The sequence below is a fragment of the Aptenodytes patagonicus genome, chromosome 2 (assembly GCF_965638725.1).
Source record: "Aptenodytes patagonicus chromosome 2, bAptPat1.pri.cur, whole genome shotgun sequence".
In the NCBI taxonomy this organism is placed as follows: Eukaryota; Metazoa; Chordata; class Aves; order Sphenisciformes; family Spheniscidae; genus Aptenodytes; species Aptenodytes patagonicus.
In genome coordinates this window covers 149,340,506-149,354,590 of record NC_134950.1, presented here as the reverse complement: position 1 = coordinate 149,354,590, position 14,085 = coordinate 149,340,506, and the positions used below count along the sequence as shown (strand labels likewise).

General features: G+C 40.6%; 1 protein-coding gene across 1 annotated transcript in view; it reads right to left on the bottom strand.

Moving 5' to 3' along the window:
• The window catches only part of LOC143157116 (macrophage mannose receptor 1-like), a 33,178-nt gene extending 22,518 nt beyond the window's left edge, over positions 1–10,660 (bottom strand). Inside the window, exons 1-10 of the mRNA XM_076331643.1 lie at positions 10,539–10,660; positions 8,421–8,819; positions 7,010–7,183; positions 5,863–6,027; positions 5,436–5,552; positions 4,368–4,511; positions 2,817–2,999; positions 2,479–2,633; positions 1,496–1,609; positions 659–774 (exon numbers count right to left, since the gene is read on the bottom strand). Of these exons, the coding sequence (XP_076187758.1) occupies positions 659–774; positions 1,496–1,609; positions 2,479–2,633; positions 2,817–2,999; positions 4,368–4,511; positions 5,436–5,552; positions 5,863–6,027; positions 7,010–7,183; positions 8,421–8,819; positions 10,539–10,599 (1,628 nt within the window). The 5' untranslated portion in view covers positions 10,600–10,660. The remainder of the gene's footprint in view (positions 1–658; positions 775–1,495; positions 1,610–2,478; positions 2,634–2,816; positions 3,000–4,367; positions 4,512–5,435; positions 5,553–5,862; positions 6,028–7,009; positions 7,184–8,420; positions 8,820–10,538) is intronic.
• Positions 10,661–14,085: the final 3,425 nt, after the last annotated feature.

Sequence of the window (14,085 nt, the reverse complement as noted above, 5' to 3'; positions counted from 1 at the left end):
ATCTTACTTTTAGAGTTCTAATTGTCATATAAATTTTTATTTTATATTTTGGTAACGTAAATCACGTTTAGAATTTAGAGTGATTCTATTCTCCTTTTGTACTGCACAAAGAACAACACAAGCCAAACAATATTTGTGTTAATACATATATGCTATTCATTCTGTATAAATAAGTGCTACAGTGTTTTACTGAGCTTTATGATAAGGTCTAGATCCTTAAATCTTGTTACTCTGGGGAAAAAAATCTACTTTTATTCTAAAAAGGGTAAGTTTCCAGATCTGCCTGTTGCAAAGAAAAGGCTGAAAACTGAAATCCAGAAGAAATAAATAGTTCCATGTTTATCTGTTTATTTTTAGTTCAATAAGTTTTAAAACAATCTGGCAATTCAGAGCTGTTGGAGGGCTGACTCAATTTTTTGATAATTACTGGGGCCAACAATAGTGTAGGTGTGTAGTAGCAATGGCTTAAATGTTTGTATTGATGACATACAAGCCCCTGATGTATTTTGTAATACTTCTTCAGTTCCTCCATAAATTCTCCAGCAAAGGAGTCGTGTCACATGAGACACTATGAAAAGCTGCAAAGTAGGAAGAGATTTCTGTTTGGCCCTTCCATCCTGGTTGCACATACAAAAGGACAAGAATTATGTTTCCATACCTGTCTGTCACAGTAGCCAGGTAACCTTTGTTTTCCTCACAGATTTGTCTTGCTTCTGCAAATGTTGCTGGTAACTGCCCCACAGAATAGCAGTAAAAGCCGTGCTTCATCCAGCCCTGTCAGTGTCAACAGCAGAGATGCACGGAGGGGCTGTCAGATTGTGCAGCACAGTACACTTCCAAAAGACACATTAATACCACACCCCAAGTCAAAATTAATTTCAGAAGCCATGAGAAGAAACAAAGAGGATAATCAAACATAGCTTTTGTAACCACAACTCTGTGTCTTGCCCCTTGATAAAGGACACGCAAGGGCCTTTGCGAGCAGTGAGCCGTGCTTATGACTTGGAGCTGGCAAGCATGCTCGCAGCCACTTTGCAGCTCCTTGTGTAAAGCCTGCTCTGCCTTCTCATTGTGTAAGTGTAGCTGTTGCAAGAGGCTACAAACAATCTGCAAAACAGTCAGCTTAAATATTCCTGTCTCCTGTGGCGGATTGATTGGACTGAGAAGGCTGCATGCAACCCAAGACCAGGGAGTTACAGTATGAAAAAATACTGACGTCCTCTGCCGAGAACGGCTTTTATGGGTGAAGTGTCTAGTTCTGCACTAGGAGAGAGCTGAGTGAAGTGCACATGTAAGGGAGGGGAAAAAAAAGTCGATCTACATTTTGGTTAAATAAATAAAAAAGTCCCTGTTAGTCTGAGAAGTATCCATACATATGAATTAACAGTTTTCCAGGGCTCCACCAAGAACAGTCGAAATAATTGGCTTCTGTGATACCATCATGGGAGTGAAAGTAAGACGCAACGACCTTTCGCTGCTTTTGTTTTACACTTACTTTCTGGCAGCCTGGGTAAGTAACCTCAGCTTCCCCTGGTTCTTCTGCCAAAGGTTTCCTTTTACAGACGTAACCGAGTTTCTTTTCACAAGCACTGTCAGCCCAGGATCCATCCTGAGTGTGGCAAGAAGAAACGACAGAGAAAAGTGAAATCTAGAGAAAATCCAGATCCAGCAGGAATATTCACCATCCTCAGAGAGAACCCTTCTCCCTTCGTACGGCTGAGGCTGTTTCAGCTCTCTTCCTTGCCCTGATGCTTTCTCCAAAACTCCCAAACAGAAAACACAATAAAGACAGTGAGGACCACATTTCCTCAGAGGTGTGAGAATGAGGGTTGCATGTATTAAAGGTTCAGTGGCTGACGAGAGCAAGAAGGAAACATGCTGTTCTACTCTATTCTTACCAGAGCAGTATTTATTATGTTCATATAACCAGATGACAATAGCAAGGAAATGCTGGATAAACTAAACATAAAATATGAAAAATGTAAGTCTTTTTCTATAGTGTTATGATATGTCATTTTATGCTGAGTATAAAACAAGATAGAATTTTTTGTACCTAATTTTTTGTGCCTCCAGTAATATGAGCCTCCAAAGTAGCTGTAATAAATGCATATTTTAGGCATTTTAGGGGAAACGTAAGAAAGTCCTTGCTCTAAGAATCGCACTGTGCAGCTATGATCAGTCATGTTGAATGTGGATGATGTGTTACTTCAACCAGTTTCAGGCAGGAGATCTGTTGTAACTGTTACAGAGCAGACCAAGTCTCAGCGCAGTGCACTGCTTCTGGTGCTCTACCATACACCTTCCTAGATCTGGTCTCCAGTCTCCCTCCACACTAAGATATTCTGAATTAAAACCAAGTTCATAAAAACTTTTAAAACCCCTGTCCCTTTTCTCTTTTTTTCATTTTTTGTCACATATTTTCCTTTTTGGGGGCACAAAGGACATAAGAAAGTATGAAAGTGAGAGAGTGATTTTTACCTCTCCCTTCATAACGATGCAGTCTGCCTTATTCTGTGTGTGGGTTGGCTCTCTCTGATGCCACTTGGTATAAGTCACAGGTGTCCCATCACTCCATTCAAAATACATTTGAACCCTGAAGTCATTTAGACCAATCCACAGCTCATCATCTGGCTCTGGGAACACAAAGATAAGTGTAGGTACGGGTATGTCTTAAAATGGAACAATCACATCTCACACCCACTTTTGACTGAAGAAGGACTTTTTAAAAAAACATTTAAGATCATGGTTACAATGATTAAATTAATAATAGCAACAGTATAATTCCAGATAAAAAGGTGACCTGCAGGAATACTCACTGTACCCAAGCTGAGACACTGTAAAACTGTACTCCTCAATATTATGAATACTCGCCAGCTCTCCATCTTCTTTTCTACAGGAAGACTGGGCTTCTTTCCATATTTTGGGTGTTCTGTAAATTCTATAGCAATGACCTGCATAGGCCACCCATTCCCTGGGGCACTTAAAAGGCTTTAAGTCACCTAAAAAAAAATATTTCAAGCAATTAATGAGCAGTCCTGTTCAGTGCTTTGTTTTAATCAAAAAGAAAATTACCTGTACCGACATGAATTTGAAATATTGGAGCACATACTGGCAGAGGAGAGAAGCAAAAGTCTGAGGATCACAAAGAATACAAAACAGACTTTTCCATCCCAATTTTGCTGGGAGCTACCGGAAAACTCTTTTACAAGATTAAATAAATACTAAGTAATTTGGCATGCAAACTTGCAGGGCACAACTCCGTGTTAATCCGCCTCAGTGAGGCTCTGTGTACAGCCATGTTTTACAGAATAGGGCCTCTTTTCCTATGCAGGGACTTTATCTTGGTGAATTTTGGAGATTTTGTATATTTTTTCTCTGGAAACACCAGGTGCTTGGGAGCCAGCTGGAGCTCCTGCACAGCCTAAATCACGTATCAGAGAGCCCAGACACATCTATGTTATACCAGACATGTCAGAAATCCCAGCTGCACAGAAATGCCGCACACTTTGTTCGGTGGCTAATTCTTGATGTGAATTTAGTACGGCCAACCACCTTCCACCGCTTTGAAGGTTCACATGGTCTGCACCTGTCAAGTAAACTGAAGAGGGCAAGATGTGCGCCCAACATTGGCCTGTGATCAAGCACATTGTTCGATGCTCCCTGGACATGGTTTTGACCTGTGCAAACTTGCATTCCCCTAGGCAACATCCAGGCATGGTTTGGAGGTTAGCATGGGTCAGAAACCATTCACAGTAAGCTGTCTGGATGCAGCCAGAATGTACAGGATGCCACCTATGATGTGCCATTCACCCCCTGAGCCAGAGAATAATCTTATATACTAGTATATATGTAGTTGAGGGAGTTACTGTAGAGTTAGTAGCACGCTGGGAATTCCCAAGTGAAGTAACTGCATACCATTTTCTTCACATAGATAAGACCTAGTTTGCCACAGGTGGAAAGGGAACTCAATTGGGAAAAGGTGCCAGCACCATATTCTGAATTTTTCCTTTCAGAATAGAGCAAAAAGGGTCAGAGAGAGCAGGGGGAACATGAACCCTGGCTCACATCTTTTTGCAGAATAGTGTATTTTTCAGAGCGCAGGATATTCATCAGTATTTTGTGGTCTGGATAACATGACTAAACACATAATCCTGTCTTCTTTAGTACCCTGACATCTTTTCAAAATGATGAACAACATCTAGACATCATCTTTAAAATGAGCCAGAAAATTACAGTCTTCTCAGTGTCTGACCCAGGTCAACAAGTGTAACCCTTTTGTTTTGACAATATACTGTCATTTCATATATGGCATCCTCCCAGTATTTCTCACTCACTGCAAAAATAGCCTTATTTTTTGACCAACTTACCTGAGGCAATAGTGGAGGAATCTGAGGAGGAGTTTCCCTTTTGGCAGATATATCCCAGTTTCCGATCACACACCTGGTTTTCCCATTTGCCATTCCTACCTTGGAAGGTCCCACATATTTTTCCAGATTCCACAGAGGGATTTCCTTTAGGAAAGAGGCACAACATACAGAGAATTCCTCTGTGAACACAGAAGATTTTCACCGGTGGAACGCACAGGTCTTTTGCAGCTGCAAAGCCACTGGCATATTATTCTTTAGAGTGATAATTCCCAAGGGGGGAGATGAGGAAGCAGCACTGGGATGGCCGAGAGGGCCGACGTTTCACACATGAGACTTGCTCATCTCTCATGCACTGCTTAAGAAGAAATTCAGTGTGTTTGAAGTACTGCAGCATACAGGAAAAAAAACTTTATACAAATAAAGCTTTTATATAAAATCCTTATGGGGTGGTAGTATTGCAAACAACTCAACATCCTTTACTGTTGAACACTGGACATGAAATGCATATTTAATTCCATGGGAGTGCTCGCCCTTTGGATTTCCCTGTAGTCACAACAACTATTACGGAAATATGCAATATGGCAACATGCAAGTTGGTGACTTAGATCATAAGAAAAGAGTGGAAACTTACTAAGATAATGTACATCGGATAAATGTCATAAGCAGTAACTGAGAAGAACAATTAAAATTTTTTTTATGCAATGTTTCGCTTCAGTTTTTTTCTCTTTTCTTTACATTCTTTTTATATAATTTTTCGTAAGTTTTTTGTTTGGTTTGAATAATATGCCTGATGAGAAAATTGTGGATGGAAAAAAATATAGAATGAGCTGTAGATATTTGTTTTTAACTGTTTTCTTAGATGAGCTATCTGCTTTTTCAGGGAAATTCAGAATTAATGGCAATCCATCTCTGGTGTGATCCCTATTACTGTAATATCCTGCCTTTCCCATAATCACCTGTAATCTGTGAAAATTCTATGAAACCAAAGGAATTGGATAACAGGAATTTGGGGAAGAGAAGAGAATTTTGGCCAAGACACTGATCATTCTTTCAGAAAAATGCACTTACCTGGAGCCCAGTTTAGGTATCTGAAAGGACTGCCCCCAATCCACTGCCAGCCACTGTCAAGTGCACTGAAAAGACCAGTCCAGAGCTTCACATTGACACCCAGGTCACTAGTGAGCCCTAAATGGCCAAAAGAAATGAACAGTCAAGTTATTAAATGCCTCTGATTTTGTAAGTTATTCAATAAAACTTGAAATAAAATTTTAAAGCGTGGAAAAAGAAAAAATGTCATAGTAGATTTTTTTTTAATATAGGTTAGATTTTTTCCACTGTTCTGGTACATTTTTTTGTGAGAAAGTGGCAAGCTTTTTTAAGAATGTCACTAAGACATATTTTCACAAGGTAAATATAAGTATCCATGTTAAAGCTCTTGGAGCTGACCTACACTTTAACCATAGGCATTAATTTGTTTGTCGTTTATTTACTTTACCTAATAAATACATTTCTTCATGAAGGTCTGTGACACTTAATAATTCTGCATTCTGCTGCTGGCAGCTTTTTTTTGCTTGGTGCCATGTCAAAAGCGACTCTGAGTTTATCTGATAGTGGGTTTCTGTCACAGGATTTGTTTTCCAAAGGTCATTGTGGATGGTGTCTATAAAACATGATAACAGCAACTTGACAAGATAATCATACTTGCTAATGCAGAAAATAAAATCTTGTTTGCAGACTAAAACTATGTAACTGTATGATTTGCTAAGTTTTTACACATAGTTTGCCCCACATATATACTTTGTCCATTCAATATTAGTAGTACATTAATAACGTAAGGAATTATTTCTCCTTACAAACCTAATTTTTCTACATTCACCCTGTTCTTTTTTATTTATATAACTCATCTACTTCTCTCACAATTCAGTCCACATTAACCCACTCACTGATATATTCTACCTGTACACACACATTTCCCTATTGCCTATACAGAAAATCTTGGTCTCCACATCCATTTCCTACCTTGGGACCCCTCTTACACTCTCCCAGACCTCCCAACATGACAGAGACGAACGTTTCCAATCAGATGTGAAGCAGGGGTGAAGGGGTAGGGTATTTGTGCTGGGGTTACTGGAAAGCTGTGTTGGGTGATTTGTGGGTATAAGGAGCACTGGAGCACTGAAGGCAGGTGAAGGTCACTGCCCGTGTCCTGCACCCTTCCATTTGCTCCAGCCCTCCTGTTCTCTGCTCCATCCTATGATACACCACTGTCTCCTGCTTCCCTATATCTCACCTTCCTCATCCATTGCACTTCTTTCTGCCTTTCATTTGCCCTGACTTTCTTCTCACCTAGTCCTAGGGGTTTTCTCTTCCTTTTTCCATCAGTCCCATTCACCAGCCTCACAGTACTCCCTGTATCCACCACTCTCAGGAGCACTGTAGGACTACTCATCTCTGCTGGAGAAACAGTGAGAGTGAAGAGCAGACACCTCATTTTATCATTGCATAGCTCACCAGTGAACTAGGCTAGCCAGAATCCAGCTCGCTGTCCAATGTTACTTCCACATCCCAAGGAGATTTTGACCATAAGAGTGGATGAAACTTTTGCATAATGCCTTTCCTGAAATCTTTATAAAAAAAATTACCTTTTAGTGGACAATTTCCAAAAAATTGGTCTTTATCAAAATCTGAAGAAGTTGCACACCAGAGAGAGCCTGCGTCATGACTCCGAGGGATGCACTCGGCATACCATTTACCATTGAGCTTAAAAGGGAACACGCAAGGTGCACCAAAGGCATTTCCTCCCAGTGTATAGATATCTATGGAAAGAAACATAGAGCAATAGTAGTCAGGTGGTATCAGATGGTCACCACAGTGTCTGCTCATAGGCAGCTCTCCATGGACACAGTTGAGTTGTGCAAGAGCTCAGCGCATAAGTACTTCATTACTACAAAGCTTTCCAAGGCTGTTGTGCCAATTAGATATGACTATGGCAAGATATTCAGAATTAAGACTCTCAAACAACCCTTATTTGGCCCTTAGACTAATTTCTGTCTAATATTTTCTTTTCATTGCTATCTGGACCACTGTGTCAGAAGTGCTCATGACTCAGCTTCTCCCATTGCACACATAGTTCTGTCCTCAGATGATATTTAGGATCTTTTTTTTTCCCTGTACAGTTGAAGAGGCTTGGAAAGGAGATAGTAGAATATTTTATTAGTCTTCATAAGAGGAAGTTTTATCTTAAATTTGCAAGTGACTCTGCTGGGAAGTGACCCTCCCAACTCTATGCAGTCTAATTTGCTGCTATCTGAACAAAAGTATGACAAACTTCATTCCAGCTGGAACTGTTGTAGGGCACAGCAAAAATTTCATCCCTTGTTATTTAAATTCCTACCCTGCCAGTGTCATGGTAGAAAGGAGGTTGAACACTTGAGCCTGGATGCCCACTCTATATAGCCCAAGAGGGATAATAATGCAGGAAAAGGAGATCTGACTCTCCAGTGTTCCTTTGTCAGGGTGTTAGGCCTTATTGCATCCTAAACCATTAAAGCACTGTTTTTCTTTTTGCTTTTTCCTACTTTTTTTCTTGTTGGGCCTGGGAAACACCAGGTAAACACTGTTAAAAGTGGATCACATCTATGTTAACTAGAAATTTACTTCTTAGAGATAGTACATGGTCAAACCAAGTAATAGCAACAATAAATATTTAAATATGGCACAATCACCACTTCTACAAATTGATCAGACATATTTTGAAACAGTCATAGATTTCCTCCCGCTGTTGCTGTGCAAACAGAATTCCCATTCTCCCTTATGATTTCATCATAGGCCTTTGTCATTTTATTCTATCATTTGACAGAATTGCACTTTCCAAGTTATGCAGAAATGTATACAGTCATATTTGCTTTGCATTTCTACTCCCTACTTGTAGTCAGCTCTGCTACTAATGTCGCTGTAAGAAAAGGGTTGCTGCACGACAAGCAGGTGGTGGAATGCTTTGTAAATAGGGGCAGCCAAGTTACCTAGAAATAGAGATTAATTTTCAGTACTCACCCTCATAGCGCTGGGAGCACACGCTGTCTGCGGTTCCATGGATTTTCCACCTGCTCCCTTTGCCCGATCCCTTGGACAACCTGATTTTCTTCCCCTTCCCTCTGCCATAGTTGAAAAATAAATCCTTGCCGTGGGTTGCAAGCATCTCATTTCTACATTCCCACCACTGGAGCTCATTCGTCCTGTTACAGGATTCCAACGTGATGGCAGCCTCGTCGTCCTTGGCGAGCACTCCCAGGCACAGCTTGAGCGCCATGCTCAGCAGCTGCGTGGCAGAGACCCACCTGAACTTTTGAAACTCATTGTGCTCATCACAAGCGATAGTTATGACCGAGCTAGAGTTTTGAGCTTGGGCGCAGAGCTTGCTATCTTCATTATAGATTGAAAATATTCCACTGTCTATAAAATAAAATGAGAATGCAAACATCTGAGGAGAGATTTCATAGGAGATGTCAGTTACTTGCTATGTGACAGTCTGCTACAACAAAACATTGAACTTACAGAGTCCATAGAGAAAGAAATCAAGGGAGGTTAATTGTCAGTATGAAGGATATTCATCAAAACGTTCTTAAGATGCAAGCAACACAGAAGCTGAAAATATAGCTCTTTCAAGAGAAATTGCTCTTCTTCACATCCGTCCTTAAAACACACTGTTCTCAAAATGCCATTCAAAAATGACCTTTATTAAATTTCATGAGTTCTTCAAAGTTCCACCACCACACAGCATATTAAACAGGCTTTAATTTCGCAAGTAAAAGGACTTTTTGCTTTAGAGCTATTAAAAATGGTTTACATACTCAAAATTCGACCATTTTTATATTTGTCCCAGAATGACATTGCAGTTTTCAGCTCATCAGGCAAGTGGGATATTTTTCATTTTTGGTTAATTATCTTGGAAATTTTTGGCAACTGTGCAAAAAGTCTTTTCTTCAGAGAGTTCAGCTTGTGAGTTTCTCAGGAGGGAAGCCACAACTTGCAGTATCATCACTTCAGTTCTGAGCGCAGTTAAGCTAAGTAAGTATCTTAAGTGCCATTAATAGCTACACTTGTGAATAGAAATGTGAGACACTGCACGACAGGGTTTTGTTTCTTAAGACCAGCTTTTAAAAAGGGGCACAACTTCAGCCTGCTCCAAACCTTGACTATTTTTGCAGCTCACTTTGCATCCCTTAGCTCCCCTCCAAGCAACAGCAACATCACCCAACTCACTCTGCTGTGCCATCGAGGTTTACTGCCACCCAAAGTTTCTTGCCAGGGGTGGAATAGTTAAATGGGACTTCATAACCCCCCACATCCCAGAGCTGCCAGGGAGTGGTCAAACAGCCTCGGTGACATTTCTCTGAAAGGCTGCAGACCTGAACAAGACAGATGGCATTTCCCCTGGCACCGATCTCCTGCTGCAGTGGTTCTTGAGAAGGTTAGCAGTGGACGGGTTAGAGCCAGCTTGGTCTCACCCAAAAACATGCACAGAAGAAATTCTTCTGTAGTGGATTAGATCAGCATTGGCCAGTCCCTGCTGCCACTCGAGCGATAGCACTGGACTCCCGCAGTTCTCTAGCTGGGAGCCTCCTGCAGGAAAGAGCTGCAGACACAGCGTCATTTGTTTCCCTCTGAGCAGTAGGAGTGTCTGAAATCTAACAGACGGAAGCTTTTAAGGTCTTTCCCAAAACCATCAGCTTGGAAACAGGATTCCAATATGCAACAATCAGTATGCCATAGTCAATACCAGCTGTCTAAGAAACTCAAAGCACACATCGGCCAGTGGTTCTGTGCACGCTGAGAGGACACTGCCCTGTACATCTGAGCTGTTCTAACCTCCAATGGACTAATTTCAGATCGGCTTTTGTCTGCATTCAGCTGACTGATTTTCAAGCATCAGCACTGCCTAGGTTATGCCCACATCTGTTGGCGTGTTTCTTTCACACATACACCACCTTGAAAACCGGGTTAAGGAAACAGAATGCCTACACAGATACCACCAAATTTAAGAGCTGAATAAAACTGTTCCAAATTACATGCTGTGACTAGATGTAAACTCACTGTCCACCAAGGAGGACATCAGGAAAACATGAGAAAGAACTTGCAAACCTCCATACTCAGCAGAGGACAAAAACTTACCAGACATTTGAAGAGATGTACTAAAGGGAAAGAGAAAAATCAGGAGCAGGTAGACAGCCATGGCCAAATGTTTCACTCCCTTCTCCCTTTCACCTCAAATTGATGCTGAAGACCAAATCTGTGCCTTGCAAGAAAACCCTTCTGCACTGAACCGGATTAACAAATCCTTTTCGGTTTTTAAGACCCAACAGATACAGGGAAGTTCTGAGCTGCAAATAAGGAACTGTATCATGTCACATGAGTAATTTTGAAATAATACATTAATGAATAAACTTTGCTTTCTAAGCTAGTTTCTCTACTGTATAAAAGTTTTCTCTTCCGTGGAAATATGAGATCTAAGAGGTAACATTTTAGTGAGGATTTTTGAAGAAGTACCTTATGATTCAGGATCATTTTTATGAAGAAGGTGACACAAATGTCTCTTTACCAGAAATAAAGGAAAAAGGTAAAAAAGAAGAGGAAGATTTGTCTGTATCAATAAATGATGAAAAACACTGGAGTGCAATGCAGTACTGTGAAAAATGGACTGGGACACCAGGCAAATCGAGTAACTATGACCCTGGAATAAGACAGAACTAGAATTTCCCTATGTCTGCAGTTCCACAGAAAAGAGAAAAGCTGTAGAAAATAGGACCTGTGTTCTCCAGGAGGCACCTGTCCCTTTTTTTGCTCCATTTCTGACTATATGGAGGAGCAACGTACCCAAACTGACAGCAACAATTGAAGAAATTCTGAAAAGAAACCACACAAATCTAGGAAGAAGATAACCTGTAACTGGAAAATGGTGGACTTTCAGTTATTGCTAGAGATGAAAACTAAACTGATAAGGAATACTGCCACATTTTTCATCCCACTAGTCTATGAAAGTTTGCACCCCCTAAAGTGCACACCCTTCAGGCATTCTAATAAAATTCTGATTTTCCCTTTGAAAAACCTCTCCTCTTTATGACAGGTAAAAGAATTAGAAACATGTAGAGGGTAGGGAAAACACACTCCCAGGGAAGGTTTACATTGCTGTTTGCATATGGCCTTTGAAAAATCCCAGTTTCCGTATCTTCAGGAGAGGTTGGTTTGGGTAACTTCCCCAGTATTGTATTTGCAGCAAGTCTTTCCCTGAAAATTGCTGCTGTTGTAGGCAATGAAAACCCTAGACACCTAGATGAAGATATGGGATCCTGCTTCTCTTGTTCTGACTCAGATGCAGATGGATGACTCACTGCATCTAAAAAGGTACACAAGGAATTAGAGCAGAAAAAGAATTACAACAATGAGAGAAAATAGTGGGACCTAAAGGCCAGTAGGTATAGCTAGACCAAAAACATGGAAAGAATGGGAGCCTGAGAAGGACAGTAAGACCTGAGGAAAGTGGGGGAAAAGAGAGGGCTGCCTCAACAAAGCAGCAGATGGTCAGTTACTCAGTGAATTATGATGCATATGCAAAGATGGCTGCACTGAGTCTGGAGTAGAGCATCCTGGTACTCCCCAACACGGGAATGCCCGACTCTGCAACCTCAACTTTACAACTTTCCTTGCTTCCTTGTTCAGGAGCTCCAGGTGTGCAGATGGAAAAAATATTCTTATTCATTATTTAGGCAGGAGAAATGTAATGCCTTGTGGTTCTGCTGTATACAACATCTCAGCATCTCCAAAGCTACTGGGAGGCAACAAATACAATTACAACAGGGAAAAAGAAACTAGCTGTGTTCTGAAGAAAGATCGGTGTTTGCTGAAGGACTGTTATCGATGATCTGCGGAGAGAGGCTGAAAAAGAGTAAAGCATAGTAAGGTCAGCTTCACCTCAGTGTTTGTGTTTGTCTGAGCAGACCCCATCACAGCCCGCAAAGTGGGAAAGAAAATCAGAAGATTGCAAAGATACACTCCAGCATCTTCCACTTGGCAAGGCACAGCGTGAAATTTTAGAAGTGGCGAGGAAGAAAGGCTGCTGGGTTTTGTGTTGAGTCAGCATTGTTCCTTCGGCAATCTCTGCTCCCAGGCAGGAAGTTACACGCACAGCGTGCAGATGCACCACCTTTTCTCTGAAGTCTGAACTCTTCTGGAGAAAAGGGGAAATGAAAATTAAGCACAAGGGTATCAAGAAACGTAGCAATGTGCAAAGAGACAAACCTTTACATGCTATTGAATGTTGCCGTCAAGTCATTTCTCAGCTGCCCACAGAAATGCATGGGTGAGCCCATCCAGGTTCAGCCAGATGCTTCCCTACAGAAGTTAAATAATTCATTTTCAAAAAACATTGGTATTAAAATCTGAAAGGAATTTTGTGATCATTTAGCCTGCTATAACTTGATATAAGATTTCAACCCACAATCCCCACATATAGCACAACTGCAGTTTCCAACTGAAAACTTTTTTTTTTTAAAAAGGCATGTTCTAAAGCTCGATAGAAACTTTCTAGCCTGAAAAAACCCCAGAGTGAACAACCTTTCCATTTCTCTAGACAGGCTCAAAACATACTGAAAGAGAAACATAGGCACTTTCACGCTATATTTTCATGCTACATAGTCAACTTTTTTTCCTTTCATTTATCTAAACCGCCAAGATCAAACATAAGAAATCTTGGCAGAATCAGAGGATTATGGATATGAATTATTAGTGATCAGTTAAAAATTTCCTTTGCTTTTCTACCCATCACTTATGTTTCATCTTGTTTATTGAGAAATTATTTTCCTTGTTTTTACAGTAAGAATATTGCAGAAAAGCAAGATCCCAATTCCTCCATGAATGTATATTTATGCAACATACAGCCTGAAACCTCCCCTAAGTAGTAGCATCTACTCAGGAGGCAAAATAAGAGATCACAAGAGCAATGGGGCAGTTCTAAGACAGCTGACCGATCCCAACAGGCCTAGCAGCCGGTACTAGAGAACGGCTGAGAGAATTGGTGATGGATCAGAATACATTAAGTAACAAATTATATTGCATCCATATGATTATGAAACATTTCCAAGAAGACTGCTTTTTTTCAGTCAAATAGAGCAACATGGATAATTTCCCCAGCCCAATCTTCGAAACAATTTTTATGTAGTCAGTCGCTCCTCAGGAACACTGCAGCTTAGCAGCAGGAAAAGAGGACATAATGCCAGATCACCAAATGATGTTTGGTAAAACCATTACACAGCAACTCAGTCCAGGGAAGATGGAAATAACATGAGGGTGTGGAAAGAGAACACCTGTTTGGAAACTACTCTCTCAATTCTTCTTGAAATTGTATGATCAGTTTTATCACAAGTATGCCCAAAGGAATGATGATGTTAAAAACCTGGGACTGGATTCTGTATTCAGACAGTCTAATAAATGAGTTGCCATCACTGAAAGGTACTAGCTGGGGAAAAAAAAGAAGAAACACCCCCCCCAAAAAAAGAAAAAAACCACCCAAAAACCAAACAACCAAACCCAAACAAACAAAAAAACCCCACCAAAACAAAAAAACAAGAAATCCTGGGGTTTATAATTACAAGTCCCTAGGTAAAAGCCTTCCATTTAATCTTGTATTAATTAGATATTGTTTAAAGTGTTCAAGGTTGTTCAT